Source organism: Aythya ferina (assembly GCF_964211825.1).
Source record: "Aythya ferina genome assembly, chromosome: 1".
Taxonomy (NCBI): Eukaryota; Metazoa; Chordata; class Aves; order Anseriformes; family Anatidae; genus Aythya; species Aythya ferina.
In genome coordinates, this window is record NC_140296.1 from 168,578,298 (window position 1) to 168,594,225 (window position 15,928).

The 15,928-nt window shown below is 37.0% G+C and overlaps 1 protein-coding gene across 2 annotated transcripts in view; it reads right to left on the reverse strand.

Moving 5' to 3' along the window:
* Positions 1-15,928, reverse strand: part of LGR5 (leucine rich repeat containing G protein-coupled receptor 5) — a 90,896-nt gene that overhangs the window by 47,005 nt on the left and 27,963 nt on the right. For both annotated transcript variants that reach the window (XM_084506786.1, XM_084506785.1), the window contains exon 2: positions 7,326-7,397. In XM_084506786.1, coding sequence (XP_084362912.1) covers positions 7,326-7,397 — 72 coding nt within the window. The remainder of the gene's footprint in view (positions 1-7,325; positions 7,398-15,928) is intronic.

A 15,928-nucleotide genomic window follows, 5' to 3' on the forward strand; every position in this document is an offset into this window, starting at 1 on the left:
TTTTATTTCCTTAAAAAACTTATTTTGGATATATAAAAAACATAGCTGTTGTTCAAGGAAGAATTACTCCTCTTGAATCTTTTGCTTTGATTTTCTTTCCTTTCAAACTTAACCAAAGACTTGCATGTGCACAATACGTACACTATACATACATATAGCTTAACTATAAAAATATATATGGAATATATCACATATATTTCTACAATTATAACTTTCGTCAGTTTACATACACATCATTAAATAGATAACGCTAAATGTTCTTGCTTATCACATTGAAATAGCTCCGATAATATGGACACATATCCAGAAGTCAACTAAAAAATTGAGATTAGAGTTCAATTTTATATTTATTAATGATTATTCTTGGGCAATAGAAATGTATGAATTGATGGGTGATTAATTACTGCGTTATTAATTAATTAATGTATGATATCAGTGTATATCTTCCAAAATGTTTTTGAAGAATTAGTTTGTTAGATGAGGAATTTAAATTTTACTCTATGTTTTAATTATCTTTTTATATTTCAATCTGTCATGTTAATTAAAACTGTAATCATTACAGTAATATAAAAAGAAATGTGGGTCAAATGATATATTAAAAAATCTGATGCTCAGAGAGATCAAAGAAAAAATGTATAAAGATACTCTCCTTTCTTTAAAAAAGGGGAGGGGAGTGTGCAAGTCATAATTGTGCTGTATATTATGCTTATTGCTACTTACAGTTTAGTAGGAAATTCAAATATAACACAGTTTGCTCTTGCTTTAGGGCATAATTGCCTTTTAAAATGCATGTGCCAAATTCTCAGAGGGTGTAAACTGGAACAACTCCAACTGACCTCAAGCAGTTGGAATGAAATCAGTGTGTATTTGATCTTGAACTGGCTTTGATAAAAGAGATCTCAGATTTTTGTCAGTTAAGGATGTGGTCTAAAACATACTATTTTTTTCTCCACTTATAAAAGGGAGAGCCTCTTTCTGCACCTGGCATGATCCAACAGTGTGTTCCAGCAACTGCTAAGGATAGCTGATCTCTCCTTTCATGAAGGTGTCCAAGGCCAGTGCTGAGAACAAACGGCTTTGCTCTCAGTGCAGCAGCAGCCAGCTCCCTTCCACAGGGCTCTAACAGTGAGTGGCCTTTTGCTACACAGGCGGCTGGGTACCTGCCCTCTGACTTGTGGCATGGTGAGTTGTTAGGAGATACTCCAACATCAGCCAGGAAATCCCATGTCAATTCCCAGGAGCAGATTCCAAAGATACCAGCAATAAAAGAGTGAACTTTACCACCACGTTTGAAGAATGCTGTCACCAAATCACTTGTCCCAGAATAATCTTCAATTTGTTATAATACTTTAAGTGTTACAACAAGATGGAGCAACAAATGGTAGGTCAGATACATTACATTTCCTAGTTTGGGTCTTTCAAGCAATTAAGTAATACCAAAAAACTACTGGAGAAATTACTGCTAGCCCTGTTTGGAAATTAAAAACAAAACAAAACAAAACAAAACCTACCAACAACTTAGAGATAAGAACTGTGCTTGTGAACTTATTAGATACAGATGTAATATTGACTGAACTCAGTATCTGTAATACTAAGTGAAAAAATGAACAGTATAGGTATCAGCACCAATCACTGCTCTGAAATCAAGCAGCCTACAAACAGGTTGAATCACTGACAAAAGATTATTTCTGCATATTTGCTACTGCAGTACATGCACAACATGGAAGACTTAAATTAAAATCCTGCCTGAGGATCTACAGATACATAGCACATTTAATAAAGCATAGTTTCACTTAAGTTAATTAAGTATAATTTCACTATCTGTATTGATCGCGAAACACGAAAAGCTCTTCCTGTGTATTTATTTGATAGTGTCAACTAGTTCCTAATGAATAGTGCTGGATAATAAATTACAAGTTCCAGAAAGAACTTAAAAGTTACAAGCTGAAAATATACTTAATGTGCATTCAGTAAGAGCAATGCAGCATTATTGACAAGGCTTCTTGGATATCGACATAGAGGATTCATTGCTCTTACTTGCATGTGTATCCTACTATTTTCACTTCTCTTTTATCTTGTTCTCCTCATCCTCACCCCTTCTGCCCCTTTACACCCCAGATACACAGCGGTGTCAAGGCTGCTCCCTGCAACTTGCGTTAACATTGCAAGAGTAATTGTTTGTCAGCACACTGTTCTACAAGCAGTGCAAGCTGCTCTCATTTAGTAATGCATTTTCCGCATTGTTTGTCTTCTTTTTGTTACTCATCTTGTCATTATGGATAACACAGAGAAAGGGCAGTCTGGAGAGGGGACACAGCCACAAAGCAAAGCTCTTTGTTATTCCTCAGCTTGGTGGCATCAAAGGGACCGCGACAGAGGCAGTGGCAGCTCCAGAACCATTGGGGCCCTTTTTGGTGAACGCAAATGCCCAAAGCTGTCATCTTGTGCAGCAGGAATCTTCCCTGCCCAGCTTTGCTCTTTTTAAGCAAATCAAAATAAATGTGTACGTAAAAAACAGGGGAGAATACTGTAGTTGCTTCCGATTGATTAATTGGATAAATACCTTCTCACAGTTTTTACTGGTGTATGGTTAATTTCAAAAAGACTGGTGCACTTCCCTCTGTCAGGGCTTTCAGTGCCTCCCTGTCTGTCTCAATGCAAAACTGTGGAGCCCCAGTCCTGAGTTATCACCAAAGTCTGTCCTACAGCAGTGGAATTTACGATGTGCCCCTGGCTGCTTGCCTGGCTGGTGACAGATACAGCTCACCGATAAACACTGCGTATTGAGCACAGCGGCGTGTTCTGAACAGATCACCTCTACATGTGATATGTGGGTACGAAGGGAAGAAATTAAATACACAACTTATGTGCCAGCTATCGCGTAGCACCTGAATTACCTAAGGGATTGTAAGTCTTTTAGCAGTGACTGTTCTGGAGACATTCACTGATGGAGATGGCACAAGCCAATTTCCACCAGGAACAGCTCCCGTAAAACCTGCTGTGCAAAACCCATTAAACTAATATTTAAGTGACATCGGAAGGATGTGTGTGGACAGTTTAAGGCACTAGCTGATACCATATTTTTACTTCTGATGTGCATGTCCATTGCAGGTATTTTTACTTTTTTGCCTTGGAGGTTTCTAAGTCTAAGCAGATTATTCTTTGGGAAAGACTTTGTTATTTAAGCATCTTGTCCAAAGTATGTTCAAGTAAATTAACATTCCCCCACTTTCTCCAAAACGTTTTGGACTATGGCTGCAGCACTTATATTTACTACCAAGTTCCATAATAGTAAGAAGAGCAGAACGATTTTTCAGTGCTAGCCATAATGAGTCTGTATCAGCATGAAAATAAATATGGTATACAACCCCAGAAGCTAATGGTCTCAGTTTTCAAAGACACAAATGACTAGAGAGCTCAATCCCACCACTCCAAGGCAGTGGGGAAAAGAACACCTAATTCCCACCAGCAGTTTTGAAAACCTTTTTGTAGGAAGAGAGAGCAAACAGACAGAGAAGCAAAAGGAAAACAATAAATAAGAACAGATGTTAATGAACTATGCCTGGTTATTTAGGACATCATTTTCATATATACAGTGGCTGCTTGACCACAACATGGAGGGATTTCCACAGAAATGATGGTGAGGGTTGCAAAATATCAAAATATGTCTGTTTTGCATTGTATCTATAATTCTGCACTTCAGTATTTTAATAAGATCCATTTTAAAGGCACTTCTGCTTGAGTAACTGATGTAATAATATTGTGGGCAATGTGAAAAACTGTGGACATATATGTAATTCTCTCCAAGTTTTTTTTTTTTTTTTTTAAAGAAATAATGTGTTTTGGTAAGCTTTACTGTATCTATATGTAGGTTACAATTAATTTAAGATGACTTTCTCACTTGATTTTGTTAAATGGTCTTACTCTGTAGGTAAAATAAATGCAATAAAACAATCCTGGTTTTGTTCCTTTCTTTGTTAAAATATTTAATTTGTTGAAAAACAGCAATGACCTAAAAATTACTTGGAGTTTGGCTCATCTATGGATTGTTCCTGTGTTTAGAATTGAAATAAAAGCTTTGTATATATGTGTGTATGCACATATATTTATATTATTATATAGGAATACATGTATTTATACTTATAGGTGAAGATAATTCTAGTTGGAGATATTTGTAGTTAAGTCTATTTCAAATAGTTTTAAATGATTATTGGCTTTCTTCCTCACTCTTCACAGAGATATTAATTTATAAAATAAAACAGTTTCAGGCACTGCTTTGAAGTGTTAGTAATCCCAAAATGATATGTCTACATTCAGAGGGAGTTGTCTGTTAAACTCTTAAGAGCCCTAGCCTAGGTAATTCTTTACACTTTCTAAAAAGTTTTGTTTTGTTTTGTTTTGTTTTGTTTTGTTTTAATGCAATACTCTAACTTATTGCTCTATTAATACAGTCATACTAAACACGATGTAGAATGACATACATCTAGAAAAACACACAGAATTGAGTCGTGGGCTCAGTCATACTGATAAATATCTGCTGTTATTCTGAATTTATAATGAAGAATTTTACTTAATGGTGTACAAGTCCATGCAAAGCAACTTGCTGATAATCAAGAAGCTGAAGCATATTTTTTTTCTTGGTGGGAGTTCTATCATATGCATTTTAAGAAAAAATGATGGTCCTGAAAGGCCTGAAAGGTCCATCATTTTCATAAACAGAAGATCTTGCTCAAAACTAAACTTTTTAGGGGCTAGAACAGTTCAGTTTTCAAAGTAACACGATGTTTTCCAAGATTTTAGGAGGAAGAGGCACCTCAAAAATACAGCATAGTTTCAATATGTATATGATCAATAAATACCAGGCATGATCACAACTGCAAGAATGCTGCTTGCAGAGGTGTCTAACCTTGGCTGGAAGAGTGGATCAGAGTCAGCCTAGACGGTCAGAATTAGCTCAACAGACCTGGCTTATACATCCCTGCTTTGGAGTCAAAAAAATTACTTTGACTCTCTTAATAAAATCTCAGCTCTTTTTGGTTAATGACCTGTAAGTATTGCCAAACCACAGATCCAGGACATAATATCTATGCTAAATCTCAGTGGATCAGTTGCTTGCCTTTATCAAATTTTTGAACTAGGCTTCTAATAAAGGGATTACTAACACATTTTTCAACATTAAAAAGCCCTAGAAAATGCATTTTTAAGCTCCTGCTATTTTTGTATTTCAAAGAGTGGGTGGCCATTTCTGAGACGCATTTTAACCTCACGGAGACATCACTTTGGTCTAAAGATCTTGTAAAATCTTATTTTACAATGTCTGTATTACAGACCAAGTTAGGTTTTACAGTTGTCCCATTTATGTAGCTGAGTAACATTAACAAGACAGAAATTCCAGGTAAGCTGGGAATAAAAATCATGTAGTAATGCCTGGATGAGCAAAATACTTTTAATACATATGGTCACTGCTCAAAAATGAGTATGAAAGGAGCATGGGAACTACAGCGGTTGTTACTCCCTACTTCAAAACGGAATATCCAATTCCCTTTCTATTGTCTATACTTTTTTTCTGAGTAATACTAGACTGAATTGTATTATGTGGCTCTGAACACCACAGACGCTCTCAGCACATTGGGTTTGAATTTGCCTTAAGAACCGGTAATCAGTTACCTCACATCTTCAAAGGCTTCACCTTTCTATGGTTATTTGGAAAGTGAATACGAACAGGAAGGCTGTCACAAAACAGCATCAGAATGATTAACTCGTGTGAAACAAATGGAGGAGCTGACAGTGGGCATCTATGGCAAAACACAGCAATGAAATATTTTCCTTGTACTATCAGTGGTGAAAAAATGAAAGTACAGAATTTGGAAGAGAGGGATAGTGGTTTAATGTTTAAGGTGGAAAATGTAGACCCAGTAGAGTTTTAGAGTTATTGACCAGAAACATGACATAGACTGCTGAACAGCCTCTCAAACAGTGATGTAAGTCTTGCTATTTGGATCATCATCAGGAAATACGCAAAGGACAAGACAGAATTAAAAGAAATAATGCTTTGTAAATGTGAATGCTGCCATTCATAGATATAAGACAGTCAAGAATATAAAAGGTGAAAAAAAGAAAAGAAAACAGAAAAGAAAAACCTGCTTGCAAATAAGGTGTTGTTCAATCTCAGTATCACCAAAATGGTTTTAATTTCTTTCTTTTTCCTCATATATGCCAGTTGGAGAGACCAGGTAGAAAAATTCAAATGACTGTTAGCAAGGACACCAAAAGTCATCAGTGCAATAGCCACCTAAAGGACATTTAAATTGCAGAGGACCATGCACATTCCATAACTTAGAACAGACTCTTTGCAAGAATGGCAGAATCATGACTTTGCATATCTTATGTGGAGTTTATGGTGTGCTAGCAGCTAAACTTGCTAGAGAAAAGAAGGCTTTCACTTTTAAAAGCTTATAAAGCATGTTTCATAATAGGCTAGATGCTTACACAGTTCCTTTAATCAACTTTTAGAGGTACTCATGCAAATGCAGGTGCTAGTTTTTTTTTTCCCACAAGAGCTGTGGTGCATCATTTAGAGTCTCAACCACTCCTCAGGAACCAAAATTTTCTTTTAAGCTTGGGTCATTGTAACTAGGGTCACTGCTAAATCCAGGTCTCATGAAAGCACAATACTTTTCACTTTTGGTTAGTCACCATCACTTCAAAACAGCATTCCTCTTTTGATGTTGTGCTTGATCAGCTAGTCTTTGCAGCACAGTTTTTCCCCTCGGTGAATGTAGTAGATAGCGTAACTAAGCTTTTTGAAGGATTCTGCGTTTTACAGTCAGCCTTCAGGGATGCTAAATTTAAGAGTAAGGAAACTGTAATTAAAAGTAATTAGGACAAGAAGCATTGATACTACGAAATGTGGACTCAATTGTCCTTGACACAGGCAGAATGAGGCAGCAGGTTTTGGTTTTGATTATTGCTTTACTTGCGATTTTAATAAACATGAGCCAGTATTCAAACTTTTAATATCCTGCTGCTTAGCTATTTCCAAAAAGCAATCCAGTTCTTTTAAGCAGTCCTTTTTTTAAAAATTTTAATTTGTTTGGCTCTGTCCTGCCTAGAGAAGTTGTAGCCTCTTGGTAACTCTTTTATAAGTTCATTTCCAGAATCACAAGCAATCGTTTTTTTCAACTAAGTGTTTCCGCATGTGCCAAAAGTGTCAGGCTGACAGCTTTCCTGCGCCGTTTTATCTGGTTCCCACAGTAAGTATGAGAGACAAACACAGGAATGTGTCTAGTGCTGACTATGCCCATCAAGGATACAATGATACTTACAGCTCTTCCAGGAAGCGGAGATTGTGCACGGGGTTTGAGGGCAGCTTAGTAATGTTGTTCATACTGAGATCACTGTAGGGGAAAACAGACAGAGACTTAGTATGGCATGCCACAACTGTGGTATCCAGCTGTTCATTCCACACATTTTTAAGTACTACATTAACAAAAATTAGTTCCTCTGCCAGGATTGATGAATCATTATCTAGTTAGCACTTTAAACATTCTACTTTCCTATGAAAATAGCTTTGTCAAACCAACACAGGCTATAGCATGTTTCTTGTTTCCAAAGACTTTGGAATGTTTTATCATGCTCTATAAATCAAGCTGGAATACTAAACAGCCCTATTAGCCTACATAATTTTAATAAACTGCTGTACTGTACTAAAATTTATTTGGAGCAGTAAAGGAAAACTACTATGGTTTTCGTTGTTATTGCATTGTAGCACACTGTTGGTATACTAAAGTAGACAAGCAAAATTGCACAAACTACCTGCACAATTCTTTACATTTAATGAATATGGAAAAAAATTTGCTTTTGCTGCACAACCTACTGGTTCTGTTGGTTTTCCTTGTGTTACATTAGGTACCTTAGATGTCCCCAAAACCCAACTCACTTGAGCCAAAGAAAGGACGTATTTTCAAATAATAAACATCCCCTTTCTAGAGTGCTCTTTTTTTTTGCAGGTTCTCAAATTGCATTAAATAAGTGAAATGAACCATAAAACAAGGGTGTAATGTGATCCTGCTCTGTAGCACACTTCCTGGTGGGGTTCCACGGTAGTTCCTGGCACAGGAAACAACCAGCCATAGCAGCTCTGTCAGAGCTCATTCAGGCTACATCTTAGACTAAATTTCATATAATACCTTTTTATTCCTAAGGTGTTTCTTCATTGTTTTCCATTGTCTTCTCCAAGCCCCATACTATCATTACAATTGACTTGCATTAAGAATAAAAACTGTAAACAGGCTGCATAACAAAATTCTACCTGGAAGATACGACTTACACAACTATGTCAAAATTATTGTAGATGCTGTTAAAAATATTAGAGAACTTCATATTTTATGCAAATGTTATGTGATCATTTAAAACAATCTACTCAAATATATGTATTTGTAGCAGCATGTATAGATTCTAGCGACTTCGGGTAGTAGCTGGATAACTTTATTTTTTCCAGCTGTTGAGAGCTCACAAGGTAAAGAAGTTATCTATACTTTGGTGGGTAGGGGTCCTATTCCTATTCCATCCAGTTCTTATTACTCACAGTCTGTTTCACATTACAGAATAAATGTTTTTAGTCAGCATTGTTAATTTTGATGTTTGATCTTTTGCTGGATTTTAAAATGTGCAATTTAAAAACATACTTCACGTAGAGATTTTGAAATAAAAGAAATGTGTTAATACTTCACGACAATTATCAAATCACTATTGGGTAAGGTCTCTGCATCCACTTCAGAATCAAGGTATAATTTCAGAACTGTGAACTTATTAAATTCATTCTTTACTGTAATACTTTATCACCTAATTCTTTCATACAGCTTAGCAGGTTATTACCCTTTCACTTTGATAAAGGCTCAAAGGATTTATTCTGGCAAAGGAACAAATACATGGATTTACTTGGCAAGATAAAAACTCACCCAGGTAGTGAATCATATACTACTGAATATGAAGATAAAAATGATATTTTAACATTGTTTTGATTGTGAAATTTTCAACATATATCTTAATGGGTTTTTGCAAACACATTAAATCACATTTTAAGCTTAAAAAGCCAGAGTTGTTTGAAAGTGGGAGTGATACTTCTTCAAATAGACATGTATTTAAAGCACTCTGTAAAAACAGCATTAATCAGTGCTCTGTCTGACCAGGAATAACTGAAGCCTGTTTTTATAGTATATTAATTCCCACTAGTAGTAGACAGGACTTTTCTGATATCCAAGTCTCCCAGCTCCTGACCCATATCCGATGATACCCATCATAAGCGATCTATAGACCACGCTCCCTCTATTATCTTAAGATGATCAGAAGAAGAGAAGGCCACTTTGATTACATGCTTTGATGCACAATGAGAAAATCAACAATAAATGTTTTTCTTAAATACGTCTTTTGATGTGGAGGTGGATTTACCAGCAGTGAATTCCAGTGTCCTAGTCTCCTTTTCAGATTCCACTTATATGATGAAGTATGTGTTCTTCATCATATGACAGAAGACAACCTTTTCTTGTTCCCAGTCTACACTGCAGTAGTTGCTAGCTCTTTTAAAACCCGTTAGTTAAATAATCCCGCTTTGCTAAATAGGTTCCTTTTTTTTTTTTTTTTTTTTTTTTTTTTCCTTTTTCCCAAATTATTCTTTTCTTGAAACATAAAATACAATGGTATTCTTGTGGAACAAGACATCTGTATGTTACCTATACATATTGTTTTTATTTTTAACAACTTTCTCATAAACAGAAATTACTTCCAGATTTGTTCAGTAACATCTTTCCAAACTAGTTTTTAACACACTGGTAACTAATATACTGACTACTGCAGTCTATGTTGGCAATGTGTTGTTGTGATTTAAGAATCTAAGGAAGACTGCTGTAGGGAGAAGTAATATCTTTTGATTAGGCTAACAGATACATCTGGAAAAAACGAGAAACTTTCAGACACAAAAATCAAAAATCTTTCCTTTTCCCAGCTGTACCAACTGGCTGATTAGATAACTCTTTCTTCTAAAAACCTTACATATCTTGCAAAGCAGTTCGTCTGCACTTATCGTTCTTAGGTTCAGAATACTATTCTGGGTCAGAATCACCATGGATGCATTTCATCCAATTTTTGTTCACTGAAGGAACTGAGGGAGAGAAGTCTCATGACCCAGAGCTACTTTTGGAGTGATGTACAGAGAAGCAAGACAAACAAAAAGAGTTGATGCAATGCAGTCAGCCACTGAATCTCATGTGAGCAATGCTGCAAAGTTTGGGCTGCTGAGCAGAAATTCTTCATAGTTCTCCAGAGACAAATGAAGGAGACTCTTAGCAAAACTTGCCAGCCTTTTTACCCTATTGCCAAGAAGACATAGCTAGGATGAGATTTATGTCCATTAGCTAGATCAAGCACAGCTAACAGCCAGAAAGAGCAAGCTGGTAAATTGTAGGCTTATATATTATTACTATGAAAAACTGTAACAACTGTGATTGATCCGTCTTATGTCCTGCACCTGCAATGCTGTATTTCCAAAAAGTGCATCAAACAGGTCTTCTGATTTCTCTTTTCAGTACTAGCCTGTCAAAATCTGTCATTTGCTTGCACTAAAAAAGAGAAGGGGATGAAAGGTGGCTTGCACATCAGGATTTGTAGTGTAATGTTGAAAAATTGTTAAAATCAAGGTCTTCAACTATCCCCAGAAGAACTACTTGGTTTTTATATCAGATCCATTCTCCAGTTTTCCTTTTGTGCGTGTGCGTGTGTACTCAGCAAAATCAAAACCGCTGAAACTGCAATTGTTTCTTGTCCAACTCAGTAGAGTCTTACAGGCTACAGTGATGAAAAACTTACAATTATTATAATACTGAAAAATCTTTAATAAGGATGTAACACAACTTTTTCTATATTCCACCGCTAAAACACCCATAAATCCCACTGATGTCAGTAAGACCTGCATCATTAAGAGTACATTCTGGGTCTTAAAATGCCCCTATTGTAAATAGCAATAACATCAGATCATCACGTATAAAAATCAACCTCCCCACAAGCTGAAGAACTGTGCTGGAAAGCTGATAGGCTATTTTGAATAGTCAAATGAACACACCATCTCTTCTCCAAGCAGCATTCCTGCAGCCTGTTTCCAACTGCTGACCATAAAATCAACATACAAGCAAATGATACTTTTATCTTGTCAGAAGATAAAAAAGATCTGCTTCAATGACTGCATTGGCAACATGGCTCGCTATAATGGTATCTTACTTATACTCTGTGCCAATCAATCACCAGGCTGTGACTTGAGAAAGGAATCCTACCTGTGATGAAATCGTGAAGTACTATGGCAGATTATCTTCTGAAGGAAGGAGAATATTGCAAACTGCAACATACATCTATTCTTTTTCTTTTTTCATGGTGACTATACAGAAAAATTCCGAGCATTTGCAAAACAGTCTAGAAAGGTAAATACAACAGGTCTTCCTCTCCCACTTCCACTTTTGTTATCTGTGCACATACACACTGAAAACAATATCCAGTTACCATCTTAAAGGTAAGTAGTTCACCATAAGTTCCCGAAAGCCAGTAAAATAAGTTAAGTGAACTAGTTCTTAACATATAATGGACGAGTCTGGAGGCCAAGTTACTAACCTGTTATTAGCTGTTATTACAAAAGATGTTTCAGTGACTATTCATCTTGGAATCTGTTTTCCACGTTGTTCTTATGTCCTTTAAAGGAGAACAAAATCTGTCTTGGCACATATACAAGGCTCCTACAGTTCATCTATTACTAGGTTATACTTCTATTATACTAAATATTACAAACTTTTCTACCATCACAGGGCTAATACAATAATCCAGTATTAATTAACAGTTGGAACCTAACTTTTAGAAAATGATCGTGCCTCACTACTAGAATCGTTAGTTATGCTTTTTCTAGGCCTGCCTTGTCCCAACAAGATGTATTAAGAATTATTTTTAAGGCAGCCTTTGAAAGATAAAGCACTAACATTAAAACACTGGCAACAGACTGAATGCACTACGTTCCTACAAGCTGGGAACAGCTCCTACACTAAGGCCATTTCCTTAATCTATTTACAGCAAAACTGGACATTATCTTACATGTAGTAATACAATATAATGAAAAGGGGTGAGAATTGCTACTGCTGTTCCCTTGCTATTTTTCTAACATAGCACTCTCACTCTCACTGTTGGCAGGACACTTTACTAGCTCCCCTGGTTCATGGAGGAATGTGCTAGCTATTAAGCTCCCGCCATCTACTACCGCAATTGCTTCACTATGGATATTAAAAATAACTTCATCTGCTGCAGTGACTTAAAGGAGATAAATCTACATGTATTTGCCAACGCTGTAGTAGTCGTTTCTATTTCTTACAAATAAATTCCTATAGCACGTCTTCATTCAAGGGTCTCCATAAATATATAGAAGAGTAACTACCATCGTCTCACAGAAAGGAAACTAAGACACCTAATGGTGAAGTGACGTGCTCACAGTCCATTAGCAGGTTATATATACACCATAGAAGAACTCTGATGATGGTTTGTCCCTTTCAAATCAGATCCCACTTTCAGATCCCACTGTCTGCCCCGCAGCATTCACGCTGCTGTGTTCCCAATGGTGGTGCGTAAGCTGTCAACAGCCTCACAAAATTGCTACACCCAACTAGGAGCATATTTTCATTCCAAGAGTCCTAGATTATATCATTTTTCAAAATCGATATGCAAATTGGTAGACATGTGCTTCCATGTTTAATATCAGCCATGCAGAGAAGCACAGGACAGAGCAATAAGCATTGGAAGCACTTCCTGACGATTAACTTGCAGCACGTCTTCTCACAGCTAGCTGCAAGCTGCACCTGTGGTTCTTTGAAGGACTCCATGGTAAAACTATGATTAAGATATGAATTTGCACTAAGTGATTCACATTTCAAGCAGTAAATCTTTTTGTTTGGAAAAATTTTCCGGAAAAAAATAAGTGGTAGGTATAAAAGAAGAAGCAGTAAAGAGGGAGAGCTGTAACAGACATCCCATGTAGCAGGCAACCACCCCATCAGCGTATTCGTAGTCGACAACAAATGACAATAATGTGCATATTTTGTATGCACATTAATTATGACCCATGCTAAAGTTAAATATTTAAGATGTCATTATCCCATGAAGTATGACTCATAATTGCAACTTATCAGCAACTGATCTCATTCTATACATTAATACGGAGATGATGCAAAGCTAAAACAAGGTTGCTTGTCACTCAGTTTTTACAAAAAAATTTTGTGACTTCACTTTGAAGTTTGCTCTTTCCATAGACCCAACACTTTTGTATTAAAACACACCCTGGAAAAAGCAAATGAGGTTGTGTGGTCACATAAGAACAGACCCTGTAGCGCAAGTATGTGTGTCAGCCCCCCTCCAAGAGCTTTATGCTAGTTTGGGGCTAGTAGCCCTATTGCCCCCCGTGCACTTCCCTTCCCTTCCTTCCACACACCAGTGGTGCAACTTCCAGCAGTGCATTTTGCTTACAGAAGATATAAGATTTGCGATTGTAAATAGCTATCTACTGGAAGGATCTGGTGCCTTGAACTGTAGTGATCCAGCCAGGTCAGGAGGTCTTCATCCACACTTCTCTGCTGTTGCCTATTGACATGGAACCCGTTGGGTGAGCACTCAATAGTGGATCCAGGCAAACCACGCTGCTGGATTCAACACGATCTAGCAAAATGCTGTGGTCAAAATTTGAACTTCCTCATATCTGTCACTGGGTCGCTCGAATGTCTTGGAGAACAAAATCTGGTTTATTATGGAAGCAGCTCTTTATCACAGCCATTTTAAACAGCACACATTATTCCTGAACATGGTAGGCAATTCTGTCATATAAACAGCCATCAAAGGCTTGCTTAGATCTAGACTGCAGAACATTTGTAAAGCAAACAGTACGTGCATGATTAATCTTTTCAGGAAACAATTTTGCCATTCAGTTTATCCAAGACTCCAGCAGAGGGAGCAGGGCAGAGCAAACAATTAGGGTCAAAAAGAAAGTAAAGATCAAAGATCAGATCAAACACACACAGTGCTGAATTAATCTGACAAGTACCTGACATTTTATTTTAGGTACAAAGATTCCTGTGCTCTGTTTTTCTTGTATATCAAATTCACAATGCTCCCTGGATGGAATTATCCATTTACTTTCAAAGCTGATTCATGGCTGTTCACTTGGCATTGAAGACTCAGCTTGGTAAGTAATAATTACCAGGATAAGTTACAAGAACATTCCAACGTGTCAATCATTTACTGTACTTAACTCACATAATTTACAGCTTAAATATCTAAAGGAATATTTTATAACACAGGAGCTAGCAGGAGCAATTAAAGGAGGCCTGAATGGAATTCCTCTTTCTCCCATGCCCACAGATTGCCTTAGCGTGTTTTTGCTTTATGAGTTATTACTTGTTTCTGCTGCGCTAATTCAAATAGGTTATATGAGAACTGCAGACACCATTTATCTTGTTCAAATACTGAAGACAATAAACAACAAGAAAACACATCAGCTTTTATTGCAATTTATGAAGAAGACTACTAGACTCTTTGTTCTGTTCTTTATCATCACCTGTTTGTTTACCAGGTACTGTTTATCTCACTTTGGATGTAGGACAGTGCAGTTAACTTCAGAAAAGTTATGTGTTAGAAGTGACAAAGTTTAGGAAAAAAACATCTTGATGTCTCCGAGTTTCAGAATACTTCCTGCAACTCCAGGTTTTGCTTATTCTTACAACTATTTGATACAAAAATGACAAATATTTAGGAAAACGCTGTGGTGTCATCCCCCCCCCCCTTTATTTCTTTGCTGAAGTGGCACAGTCATCCATTTTAGAAAACGTAGGCCCAGTCTCTTTTTACTTCTAGGTTTATAATTTCATCACTCAATACAATTAAGTTGTTCTATAAAGTACAGAATAGTTTGCTTACTAGCACACTACACCTGGACTGTGGCAGAAATGAATTCAAAAGCTACCTGAGTATAGACAAAGACCCAAAATAAAGGTCTAAAGCCATCAAGAAAATTTTTCCTAGACTATTATGGGCCACAGAGCCAACTGGACTCACTACCCAAATGGAGGAGATGCATGGCAGAGACTATATAATACACAAATAAGTTTTAATACCCATTTTTGCCAAAATATCCAATATTACTTCCATGAGGCTGCTGAGGGTGGAAATGAATCAGGATCAGCCTGATTTAATTCATAACAAGATACACTGTAAATAACTTCTGCTGGCCATAATTTGCCTCAGCTCAATTCCATAGCACAGATTTGAAGACTTCAAAAGTAAACAGCTTTGACAGCATCTACTGCAAGCCCATTCCGACTGTGATGATGTAAGTCTGTGCATCCGGCAATCTGTGCACCTGCACTTAGAGCAGGAAATACAAAATGCTATGTTGCACAGTGCGGAGAGCCCCTGGGTGTAGATGAGTGAGCTAGGTCCAGAGCTGGGAGCTACGTTACCACGCTAGGTGCTCTCAGAATGGCTAATTATCCCTGCTAGAGCAGGACACTGCTACAACTGTCCTAATTTCACAGTGCAGGGTCTCTGCACAGTGTTACTCTGTGTGATGTGAGGTAGCAGCTGTCTTAGATGTAAACTTGGTATTCCTAAGCTGGTTCATCACAATGTGTAGACATACATGAGATTGGGTGAAATTCTGGCTTGGTGAAAGAAATGGCAAAAACTTCAATTGGCAAAACTGAGTCCACCTCTTTGGTTGTAACTTATCTCAGAGAAGTTTTCAGTGAAACTCTGGTTAGCTTCTTCACTGTTCCTGTTCTGCATGGTTTCCATTTCCTACGCACTGGTGGTATATAATTGGGTTTGTTTTAACACAGCACTGTCACTTCTGTTTTTA